General features: G+C 44.5%; 1 protein-coding gene across 1 annotated transcript in view; it reads left to right on the top strand.

Moving 5' to 3' along the window:
• RYR3 (ryanodine receptor 3) overlaps positions 1-12,736 on the top strand; it is a 354,804-nt gene that overhangs the window by 323,401 nt on the left and 18,667 nt on the right. The window contains exons 85-91 of the mRNA XM_021695474.2: positions 8-136; positions 3,344-3,448; positions 5,152-5,233; positions 5,886-7,216; positions 9,256-9,314; positions 10,228-10,399; positions 11,461-11,547. Coding sequence (XP_021551149.1) covers positions 8-136; positions 3,344-3,448; positions 5,152-5,233; positions 5,886-7,216; positions 9,256-9,314; positions 10,228-10,399; positions 11,461-11,547 — 1,965 coding nt within the window. The remainder of the gene's footprint in view (positions 1-7; positions 137-3,343; positions 3,449-5,151; positions 5,234-5,885; positions 7,217-9,255; positions 9,315-10,227; positions 10,400-11,460; positions 11,548-12,736) is intronic.

Below are 12,736 nucleotides of genomic sequence, written 5' to 3'. Positions count from 1 at the left end.
TTCTTAGGAATCAATCAGTGATTTCTACTGGTATTATTCAGGGAAGGACATCATTGATGAATCTGGACAGCACAATTTTTCCAAAGCTCTGGCAGTCACGAAGCAGATTTTCAATTCTCTTACAGAATACATCCAGGTAAGTGCTGCAGAATGCATGCTTGAAAACAGAACATTTTTAACGTTCCCATATTCTATATCCCCTATGGAATATTAGGACGACTATATGGACTGTGCATCCAGCCCTAGCACTGACAATATGTATCTACAAATAGGAACCAAGTGTAGAAGAGTATTTCAAGAGTACTACTCTCTAGGAGAAGCTACAGTTTATGGTCCTTCATTGTGACCTATTCATAGCATTGTCACACTCTATTTGCATTTATCTAGTTATATTTTCCTTTCCCTCCTGGTTTGAAAATTTTTGTGGGCAGGAAATTTCTTGTCTGATCTAAAATTCTTCATTTCTAGCACATGCAGCACATCCTCGACATTCAGTAAGCATGGGGAGTAGAGTGGAGAAATAATGACTAGAATGAAGGAATAAAGGGATAAATGATGTCATCTTGAGTCTCAAAATTAAGAGCTTATGAGATCCTACTAATTTGTCAGAAATTAACTCTATGGAAAAGGTGACTTTAGCAACACATAAACTATGTCCAATGGCAGTAGAATCCAGTTGAATATTTAGATCTCACAGCATTCTTTACCTGTTTACAACAGTCTCTGGTCATTGCCTACAGTGGTCTAACAACTGTGCAAAGGAATAGAGGATGTATTCAGGCATAATTTGCTATGAAATCAGTAGCCATATCACAGTCCTCTGGGGTATAGTATGAGATTTTTTAAAAACCATTTAATGAGTCAACCGGCACACTCCGATCATATTTGTTTATTAAAAGAAACACAAAACTAAGACTATCAACTTGGAAAGGAAGATTTTAAGGGAGAGATCAATCCTAGGATTGTAAGAACATGGAGAGAGAACCATAGAAACAGGTGACTGATCTGAAGTGTCACAGAACCTGAAATACCTGGGAAGGTCATTGAACAGATCTGACAAGAATTTGATTTGCTCTCTGTGGAAGCCATCCTAATCTTCAGAATTTCCCTTGGAGCACTTAACCCAAAAGTGAAAAAGAAGCTTCTTTTCAGTGAATGTGGGTTTCCTACAACAACTGGTTTTGTTCCAAAAAGAATCTAGAGGCTTCTAGGGGTTAGACATCAAAGGTATGAACAGTGATTTTTTTAAAAGATTTTGAGAGAGAGAGCACACAAGCAGGGGGTTGGGGCAGAGGGAGAGGGAGAAGCAGGCTCCCCGCTGAGTAGGGAGCCTGATGCGGGACTGGATCCCAGGACCCCCGGGTTCACGACCTGAGCCAAAGGCAGATGCTTAACCAACTGAGCCACCCAGGCGCCCCTCAAACAGTGATTTTTAAACAAGCTTACATGATTTATGAAAGCAGGCAATACCTCTCATGCTGCCCTCTTCCCTGGGAATTCTGCCAGCCCTTTTCTAGCACTTGAGATGGTATCCGTGTTCTTTTTGGAAATTTATTATTGAAGAGTGATTTGGAGATGAGTTAAAGGGTAGAAACAAAATATAAGGAAAAGTTAAGGATGAAAAATGTAGGCAGAATGTGACAGAAGAATCGAAGGGTATAAAAAATATATAAAACGATCTCACTGAAGGGGTGGGGAATAAGGTACTGACCTAAGAAACTTTGGGAGTGAATACAGACTGTACGACCAAAGGCAAAAGGAACTGTACATAAGCACTTTAGCTGCTAAAGTTTTTCCCGTAGGGATACGTGTTAATAATTCTGCAACCATTTTACACATATAATGGAAGTGAGCAGTTACTAAATGGCAGGAGCCAGGTTTCTCACTGTTGAATGGTTATAGATAAGCAAGAAGAAGCTAGATGACCCATGTGGAAGTGCATTAGAGTTGGATACATCAGTATGCTAAATTCACAGTTGGACTTAGTATTGATACAGATACTTACATATGGAAACGTTTCTAGATACGTTACGTACGCATGGGTTAGTATAACACACACATATCTGCTGCTGTGTCAGCAAGTAATGACATCACAGTAGCAGCAAGCACAACTGGCACCCAGATCTGGGTTTCTAATACCATTTTCCAGTGAGAGGAACCAGGCTTCTTAGAGAAAGGGCTGATCCTAGTGCTGGGGCAGGGAATACATAAGATGACCCAGAGAATACTATAGTGCAAGGAAATGCCGGGGGCAGGGGGAGGTGACAGGGAAGAGAGAGTGATGGGCATATGTCCAAGGGACCCGGGCCAACTAAAAGAGCTCCCAGGGACCAAAACTGGAACAATTTGAGTGACAAAATAGAGTAGTATTGGATTATAACCCAGAGCATAAAATGAATATGTGGAGTCCCTATTAATGTAAATAAATGATTACATATATAAGAATGAATAGACAAATCTCCCAGGTAGAAGAATTCCAGATGATTTATTTTTTTAAATGTTGATTCAATGTATAAAAATAGGAAAAGTTATTAAGATGGGAAATGAAAACTGGTAATGAAGTCATCCCTCTATGGCTTTCCAAAAAGGTACAAATGATATTGTACCTAAAGTTTAGTTTAATGATAAGAAAATCCTAAAGGTAGTTGAACATTAGGAATATATTTTTTAAAGATTTTATTTATTCATTTGACAGAGGGAGAGAGGGAGAGAGCACAAGCAGGGAGAGCAGCAAGCAGAAAGAGAGGGAGAAGCAGGCTTCCCGCTGAGCAGGGAGCCCCATGAGAGACTTGATCCCAGGACCCTGGGATCATGACCTGAGCTGAAGGCAGTTGCTTAACCGACTAAGCCACCCAGGCGCCCCTGAACATTAGGAATATTATTCACATTTTTTTACTTGAGTAGATAGCCATGTGACCATAGCATGTTATGCATAGCTTTGCCTGAAAACAGTAGGGCCTACTTTTCAAATTGTGGAAGCCTGGAGTTCCTCGTAACCCCTCTTAGGCCAAGGTGGAGGTGAGAGTGGGCAGGAGTGCATTTCACTCTAAATAATATTCTTCTTTGTAGTATTTTATTTGAAGAACGCATTCTGAAGCTAAAAGAAAATCTCTGAGAAACCACCGCACTGTGAAATTCCTGGTGGTTTTTTCTAGACATAGGTCCCTATGGTGGGGGGCAAAAAGTAATACCCTGGGAAAATAGTGCGCCACAAAATACGTGACTTTTGCAAGGAGCTATCTGCTGATAGAAGCAGGTGTCCTGTGCACTGACTAGGGCGAGATTCAGAGCAGCTCGTGATGAAATAAGTCTCCGTGAAATAAGGATGTCCTCTTCTCCATAGGGCCCTTGCATTGGGAACCAACAGAGCCTGGCTCACAGCAGGCTGTGGGACGCGGTGGTCGGCTTCCTCCATGTGTTTGCTAACATGCAGATGAAACTCTCTCAGGTACTGTGGCCCTTCCCCGCTGTGTCATTGATGTGAAATGCTGAATCACTCCTCACCCCTTGGTATTCCCCCCTGTGGATGTGGCTGCTTGATCAAATGGTTGGACCAGCCATGCAGATGAGGTCTCACTTTTACACCCAAGAGCTTCACTGGGCGACAGGAACGAATGGCTCCAGGGGTGTCCTAGACAGGCTTTTGCATGGATGCAGCTTCCTTCCTTGTGTCCCACCAACCTACCCTTTACATAATTGCCTCAACACTCGCTTTTTATGATGCCCATCCTTTTCGCTTGTCACTGTTGTGTCAATTTATGACAACTTACCAGCCCCTTCTGGGTCTGTCAAATGTCTGCATGTCTCTGTAATTCATATATCCCTCCTCTCTCACCTTGGCTTCCCCTTCCTCCCCGTTGCTGCCTTTCCTTCTCACTCCCCATCTCTCTGGCAAGATGAATCAGAATCGCTCCGAGCATTTATTATGAACAAATAAATGGAGTGTATATAGTTGTCGATCGCTCTCTCCATGGCAACACATGAGGGAGAACTTCAGGATGTGTTTCAGGCTGATTAAAGGAACATTTGCAGCATTAATTTAAGTAACGCGTAACTAAATTTTCAAGGCTGTCACATCTGCCTCTCTTGTGGAATGTGCTATTTAACCCTTTCATTTTTCCCCTTTTGACTCTGGCCTTATGGGAGGAGAGAGTTCTTGGGAGCGCCGCTAATTTGGCAGTAATACGTCCATTCCTATGTCAGCCCAGCCGGGCCGGTGCAGTGGAGAGGCTCTGGAGAGAGGAGCCTGGCCCTGTTTACCTCTTCGCTGGTGACTTTCAGGAAGTCACTCCCCCTTCCTGGTTTTTGGGTCCATCGTCTGTGAAATCTTGGGGATTAGAATAGACGATCTGAGATCTCTTCCAGCTCTTCGTATTCTGCACCTCTGTGATAGTCCGTGTGTAGCTATGACCCGCACCGAAGGGGGGGCAGTCCCTCTGAAAGTTGAGAGACTCAACAAAGAACTGTATTTGTGAGAGAGAATCTGTACAAGAAGTGTGGCCCAGAGCACATTTTTAAATATCACCCTCAGATTGCCCACCTCAGATGATCCAAGGGTTGTTTTTCCTTTTGTGACATTGAGTTTAAAACAGAGAGCTAACTTGGTGATGCCCTGTCTGCAAGGCCAAAATGAAAACCAAACAGACTACTAGCAAAACCATCCAGAGGAATAGTCTCAATTCTGTAACATATTAAGGGACCAGTGGCACCCAGATCACCACCAACTAGAACCAGGAGACTCTAGCCCAGAAAGAAAGGAGAACCCACTTGGGGATTATAACCTTGACACCTTAATTGGATTGCAGTAGTATTCCCCAAAAGCTCACCTGATCATTCTCCAGGATAAAAAACAACATGAACTAGTAGAAATACCTAACGGCTCTTTGGTGGATTGGGTTGTTCAGTAGTTTCGGACAACAAGTAGTATGTCTGCCACATTGTACTAATACGAGGGAAACTAAAGGAGCTCTCTTGGATGAGTCAGGCCACAGTGAGCCTCCCCGATGCTACAAACAGTGGATGATAAGATGTCCACAAGCACAATGGACACGACCTTCACCTAACCTTTCCAGAGCAGGCTCTTCTTGCTCACTGCCCTAAACTTTGCTCAGGGATCAGATAGCTCAGGGGTATCTCCTGTTTCTGTTCTAGGATTCCAGTCAGATCGAGCTGCTGAAGGAACTCTTGGATCTCCTTCAGGACATGGTGGTGATGCTTCTGTCCCTCCTGGAAGGTTGGGCTGTTTGGTATAACTAGGCATTCACACAACTGTAATTGGTCTGAGCACTAACCGTACTAATCATGCAGATTATCCTTCTGGCAGGTCGTTGATGCCATATGACATTGGTTAGAAAACCAAATTTTCAGAAGCAAAAAATGAGTGAGGGGCACATGGTCTGATGGACAAAGCCTGAAACCAACTCATTTTATGTTAATAGGAAAGCCAGAATGAACTGGGGAAAACCTCCAAGCTTTGCTCTTCCCTAACCTCTCCCTCTCCCCATTGCTTTTCAGTACATCTGGCTGCCAGTGTGTATGCCAGCCATCTAGTTGGGCACCCTACGAGGTCTAAGGGGATAAGAGGGGCACCGCTTATCCCTATGTGTCCCCAGTAATCTGATAATGAAACCACTACCCAGGCCCCGGTCCAGAAAGAAGGGACTGGCGTGGCCACCTCCTTCTTCCCTTTGTTTCTTTCCCCCTTGGCTCCTAGTGGTGTAGTCTTTATGGCTTGCTGCTCCCTCTTACCCATTTCCAAACCATCACGGTCAGAAAAGAGCCGACTGATTGGGCAGACAAGTTTTCTAAAAATAGCTACCTGACCAGTTACATGATGACTTGGGTTTATTTATATATTTGTATGTCTTTTTGAACCTGCCTCACAGGGAATGTGGTAAATGGAACTATTGGCAAGCAGATGGTTGACACCCTGGTAGAGTCATCTACCAATGTAGAAATGATCTTGAAATTCTTTGACATGTTCTTGAAACTTAAAGACCTAACCAGCTCAGACACCTTCAAAGAATATGACCCAGATGGTAAAGGGATTATCTCCAAAAAAGAGTTCCAGAAGGCCATGGAAGGGCAAAAACAGTACACACAGTCAGAGATTGACTTTCTCCTTTCGTGCGCAGAAGCTGATGAGAATGATATGTTTAATTACATTGATTTTGTAAACCGGTTCCATGAGCCAGCCAAGGACATAGGGTTTAATGTAGCAGTGTTACTGACAAATCTCTCCGAACATATGCCAAATGATTCTCGCCTTAAGTGTCTGTTGGACCCAGCAGAAAGCGTACTAAATTACTTTGAACCCTACCTGGGACGCATTGAGATCATGGGTGGGGCCAAGAAAATTGAGCGCGTTTATTTCGAGATCAGTGAATCCAGTCGAACTCAATGGGAGAAGCCCCAAGTGAAGGAATCGAAGCGGCAGTTCATCTTTGATGTGGTCAATGAAGGTGGAGAACAGGAAAAGATGGAACTATTTGTGAACTTCTGTGAGGATACCATCTTTGAAATGCAGTTAGCCTCTCAGATCTCCGAATCTGACTCAGCGGACAGGCCCAACGAGGAGGAGGAAGAAGATGAAGATTCATCTTATATGTTAGAAATTGAGGGTGAAGAGGAGGATGCCAAGTCTTTTGAGTCTGCCTCTGCGTTTGCCATGGCCTATGCCTCAGTGAAGAGGAATGTTGCCAACTTCCTGAAGAAGGCAACCTTGAAGAACCTCAGGAAGCAGTACAGGAAGGTGAAAAAGATGACCGTGAAGGAGCTAGTGAAGGTGTTCTTCTCTTTCTTCTGGATGTTGTTTGTGGGGCTCTTCCGGTTGTTCTTCACCATATTGGGAGGAATCTTTCAGATCCTCTGGAACACAGTGTTTGGAGGGGGCCTAGTGGAAGGGGCAAAGAACATCAGAGTGACCAAGATCCTGGGTGACATGCCTGACCCAACGCAGTTTGGTATCCATGATGATGCTCTGGATGCCGAGCGGGCAGAGGTGACTGAGCCAGGTGTGCCACCTGAACTAATTCACTTTGTGAAGGGTGACAAGGGAGATGCAGATATTATGTCCGATCTCTTTGGATTCCACCCAAAGAAGGAAGGTGGCTTAAAGCATGGGCCCGAAGGGGGTTTGGGTGACCTCTCTGAGATTATTGGCAAAGATGAACCCCCTACACTAGAGAGTACCGTCCAGAAGAAAAGGAAAGCACAGGTAAGCACAAATTGTTTCTGTCATCTCTTCTTTATGCCCAGAAATGGACTTGCTGTCCATTCTGACACCAGTTCCCTAGGCACCAACATCGTGTTAGATGCCAGCCCTTCTGTACCCTGATCTTGCAATTCTCTGCCATGTCTGGGAAAAGCAAGACTCAGAGGGTTGTCTTAGGGTCTAGTTGCTGAGTGGTCTTCAGTGTACATTGTGGAGGCCATGGTCTTCCACGACTTTATTAGAAGGTTAGTCCTCATGGTGCACAGGTTCAGTGAGTGAACGGAAAGCATAGAACACCAGGGAGAGGTTTCCTTCACTACCCAAATGAGAGTGTTCCTATAAAAACCTGTCATAAGCCGAAATGGCATAAAGCAAAGAAGCATTTATCATTTCATAAAGGTAAAAATCCTTTTTTGATTTCTTGCAGTTAGCATAGGCAGGTCCTGATGGGGATCTTTCATAAAAGTGAAGTGGCATAAAGCATACTTTCAGATAGTGGGAGAAACCTAGGGAGCATAAGGGGAGACCTTTCTTTTGAGATGGTACTTCTGCAGTGTCCCAAATGGTCCAGATGATATCCTTTAGCCCAGCATCATGCTTGGAATATTTTCATTCTTGAGATGAACCTACTATCCAGTGTGGACTTTGAGTCAATTGACTAGATTAAGGGAATAACAGTAATCCAGAGCCCCTTGGTCATGGAAAGTTCTGGGTGTTCCCCTCCATGGCAGCCTCCAACTCACAGCATCATTCTAGCATCAAAGAGAGACGTGTAAAGACATCAGAGGCCAAAGACAAATTTTATTCATTCATTTCATTAATATTTATTGAATAGTTAATATGTGCTTCCCACTGTTTTGGGCTCTGAGAAGACAGCAGTGAGTGAGAAGTGCATTGTCGCTGTAATTTAGTGGAAGAAAAATAGACATTGTGGAAGTCAGTACAAGCATGAAGAATGTTAGGAAGGAAGAATGCCAGATAAAGGAAAATGTATAGGAGAGAACTCTCCCCTAATTTTGGAGAGTCTGGGATGGAAGCATCAGAACCATAGGCCTTCATGCAATATGAATTTATTTACTCTGTTTTGCTCTCCGATGTAGCCCCAGGTCCCAGACAGAGTTTGATACATAATAGGGACTCATTCAAGGCCTGTTACATACCCAGCTGTGTTCGTAGGATCCATGGGAATACATTGGTTAACAAGAGACAACACTTTTGCTTTAATAGATCTTAACTTCTAGTGGAAGAAGACAACAAATCAATAAGATAATTACCATTTGTGACACATGCTGAAAGAAATGAACAAGGCCACGTGTTACAAAATGAATACGGGCCCTACTATGAATAGGATGGTTAAGGAGATTCCGAAAAGGTGTCACCCGAACCAAGTCCTGAAGGATGGCAGGCCCAGGAAAGACCAGGGCAGTCATACTCCAGGGAGAGGAGTGGCTTGTGCAAAGGTCATGGTGCAGGGAAGGATTTGGAATGTGCCAGGAAAGAAAATGAGGTCTGGCTGTTTAGGTGTAGGAAGTAACGAGTCAAGTGGTATAAGACAAGGATGGAGAAAAAGGCCATGATCACATAGGCCTTATAGGCCTCCCTGAGGAGCTTGAATTTTATTCTAAGTGTAATGGTCATCAGTCAGAGGGACTGGGGTAGTAGTTAAGAGGATTGAAGACAAGGCAGGAATTCTGTCTGGTGGAAGCAGCTTGTGGATTGGACCTGGTGTGATCTGTGTCCCATCCTTCCCTGACCCCGTGGGGCAGTAGGACCAGTGCCATGGGGTCCTCACACAAGTTTTCTCTGGGTGTTGAATAATAGCAGGATGACTGAGTTTTTAAATTTGCAATCTTTGCGTTGGCATTTCTCCAGAGTGGCTTACACTTGCATCCCGTGATCCTGAGGAAAGCAGAGGCACTCCGAAGAGAGAAAGCCATGGGCACGTGCAACCAAGGAGATGAAAATGGCCAGTGCTCTATATGGCTCATGACTGTGATCTCTTTAATTTGAGGAAAACTTGACTGATTGTTATTTTTGTCCAGGCAGCAGAAATGAAAGCAGCACATGAAACAGAAGGGAGAATGGAGCCCGAGAAGACAGAGTAAGTTCCCGGTAACTTTGGCTACTTGCAGTGCTGTGGCAGGTAGTTCTTGACGACATCTGTTGTTGTATTGCTGTGCTAAATAGAAATCTTGATTTCTGTTAATACAAGAAACAGGTATTATGCAAGCCCTGGACACACTTCTTTTTACCCCAGCTGTACAATAAACATATTCCATTAACCATGTTAACTTTGTCATTGCACTAGAAGATCAGAATTTCACCATCTGGCCAAACAAATCATTGAACACCCACACTTAGCAACTTCATATAATTGTGGTGGTGGTATCTAATATATTGAATACATATTACATGCCACGGTCTGCTAAGGTCTTTTTCTGTTTGTTTTTAGAGAGTGCAAGTGTGGGGGGTTTGGTAGGGAAGGGCAAAGGGAGAGGGAAAGAATCTCAAGCAGACTCCCCGCTGAGCTCGGAGCATGACATGGGACTCCATCCCACGACCCTGAGATCATGACCTGAGCTGAAATCAAGAGTCAGCCGCTTAACCGACTGAGCCACCCACTTAACCGACTGAGCCACCCAGGCGGCCCAGTGTGCTAAGGTCTTTTATACAGTATCTCACTTAATTCCTACCCCAAGCTTAGAAGAATAGGTACTATTACTAATTCCAACAGTCTTTAAAAATAAAGGACAACTTTTCTGAAGGGAAAAAAAATTTGTTTAGCCCCATATCAGAAGAGGACTACAAACACATTTACAACTGACGCACCCCTATGACCGCAGCTCCTCAAAGTGGCATTGGTCATTAAATGCAAAGTTGACATCCAGGCACAGTGGGGTGATACAGACTTGAAGTTCCCACCCTCCAGGAATAATGACAAGATTTCTTTTTCTCCCTCTCTGGGCCAGGCCTCCCACTGCCCTTCCGTGCTGATGGGTCTCTCATTCCTACAGCCTGGAAGATGGGGAGAAGGAGGATACGGCCAAAGAGGAAGAGCAAGCCGAGGCTCTGTGGGCAGACATGACAAAGAAGAAGAAACGACGGCGGGGCCAGAAAGTCGAGAAGCCTGAAGCTTTCATGGCTAATTTCTTCAAAGGGCTGGAAATCTATCAGACCAAGTTACTGGTAAGCGCTCCAGCCCTGGCCCCGCTCCTGACTCAGACCTCAGACGAGTGGCCACATTCTGTTTCACTGTTCAGGTCGTTATGCTTCTTCCTCTTTCTCATTCCTCTTCCTTTCCTCTTCTCCTTCATCTTCTGGTCCTTGTGTGTTGGAGGAAAAGGAGAAGAAGGTAACCTGTGCAAAGCCAAGCGCTCCAGCCCCTCTACCCAGCCCGGGATGCCCTGTGCTGTCCGCAGAAGGGTGCAGATACCTCTTTCAAGCTGGTTCTTCATGTGTGTCATGTGCAGACTTGGCTGATTGTAGTCCAAAATTCAGAAGTAGTTGGGTCATCTGGGATGCAAAAAGAATATGGTTATGTTAGGTTCACCTATTACTCCTCAAAAGTTATTCCACATGCAGTCAGCTCTCAGCATAGCTCGTAATGTCCTTTTCTGCACATTGCCTAGTGAAGGACAGTTGCTGATGGCCAGGACATCACTGGGGAGAGCCCCCTCCACAGAGAGCTTGAGAGCTTTTCCCAAGCAGCTATCATTCCAGTCCTCAAGGGCTAGTTCTTCTGGGGAAGATGGCAGTGGGAATGCTGCCCCCCGAGGGGGCAGAGGCAGAGGCTCTGACTTACAAAGGGACGAAGACACTAGGCCACAGACTGGCTACCTCCAGACTGGGAGCTACAGGGCTCTTCAGTGGGCCTTGAATACTCATAATTTCCAAATACACTACTTTCTGAGTGGAAAGTGCACAAGCGCTCGAGCACACACACACCCCTTCACAGCAGCATTTGAATCCTCTGGGGTGATGTGTTTAGGCATTTGGTTCCCTGAGGGGTAACCCAGAGCAGGGTTCCCTTAAGCATCATTCTCAGCAATTTTTTTTTTTTTTAAATCTGTGTCCCTGGTTCCTCCCCAAATAAGTTGTAAGTCCAGGATTGTCTTAGAGGAGTGATTATCAATGAGTAGGACTTGTCCTGTATACATTTCTAGCCAGAAAAGGTCTTCTGTTTGAGGGAAGGAAGGTCTCTTTCCCTTCTAAAACTCTTCTACTCCTGCCTGTCCTTTCCTTTTCAGCATTACCTGGCCAGGAATTTCTACAACCTGAGGTTCCTCGCTCTGTTTGTAGCCTTCGCGATCAACTTCATCCTGCTCTTTTATAAGGTGATACTGCATTCAGGGCTTATTTACTAAATAGACTATATTCTTTTCTAAAATCATAATAGAATGTATGCTCTTAATTAGAGCAAAAATGTGAATATCTAAGAAAATTTCTAAGACATTGGCTTCTAAAGGGATATGGTCTTTAGCAGTGCAGAGTGGAGACACCACTTGCCAGGGAAGCCATTTGGGGCACTATTTCCAGAGTTCAGGCTTGTTCTAGTCATTACTTTATAAACTCTCCAAATGTGTGTTGGGTACCTCCTATATGCTGGACCCTATAGTGGGCACTGAGATGTATCTCAAAATGAGTAATAAATATAGTTCTTTCCTTAAAGGATAAGGTAACAGAAAGCCATTTTCATTGGCCCATAGGTTAGAACCATTATGAAGGAAGAATTAACAGTAGTTGGTTTTTGGGATATGGGAAAAGAGGGACTGATCAGGATAAATAAAGATTTTGAACATTGGTAAGTGGGTCTCATAGACCATAGGCACATAATAAATGTTAGTGGAATGAATTCATGAATGATAGGTTCTGGATTCTCGACATCGTCTTTAACTGGCTATCCTAACTTTGGCCTCTCTCCCTTTCTATCTAAAACCACCAATCTGACTTTTATAAAACCTGCTTTTACCTACATCAACCTGCCACTAGGTTGAACTAGTAATGGCTTTCCATTGCCTGTGGAGGAGAAATGGAGGCCCATAGAGGGGTGTGGCAAAGCTCGGGTTTAAACTTACCAAGGCTGAAGTGACTGCGGACAGTCGTCCCGGCGAAGAGAGCCAGCCAGCGGTGGGGCTGCAGGGGCAAGCCTCACGGGTGTGGATCTGGGGGCCATCTGTGTCGGAATGGCAGTTGAAGCCATGAATGTCACAGGTGTCGAAAAAAGCATGGAGAATGTTGAGTGTGCGTGTGTGCACACGTGCATGCACTTGTACACGTGTGTGTTTGTGTCTCAGCCTCCTCCCCAGGCCACAGCGTTTCAGAAATTACCTGCCGTGGCATAGGGATCACGGCGTAGGTAGTGCAGCGTTCCTAACTTTGAAATTTTGGGGGTTTTTTTGGAGAGATCGTCTTTGTCTCTTAAAAATTATGTTCGTAGTTATTAGAGATACTGGAGAGTCCTAGGAATAAGTTCCGTAAAACCTCATTCATTCAGCAGGTAATGCTGAATCACTACTCTGTGCA

Source organism: Neomonachus schauinslandi, chromosome 9, assembly GCF_002201575.2.
Source record: "Neomonachus schauinslandi chromosome 9, ASM220157v2, whole genome shotgun sequence".
NCBI classification, from domain to species: Eukaryota; Metazoa; Chordata; class Mammalia; order Carnivora; family Phocidae; genus Neomonachus; species Neomonachus schauinslandi.
This window is presented reverse-complemented; position numbering and strand designations above follow the sequence as displayed.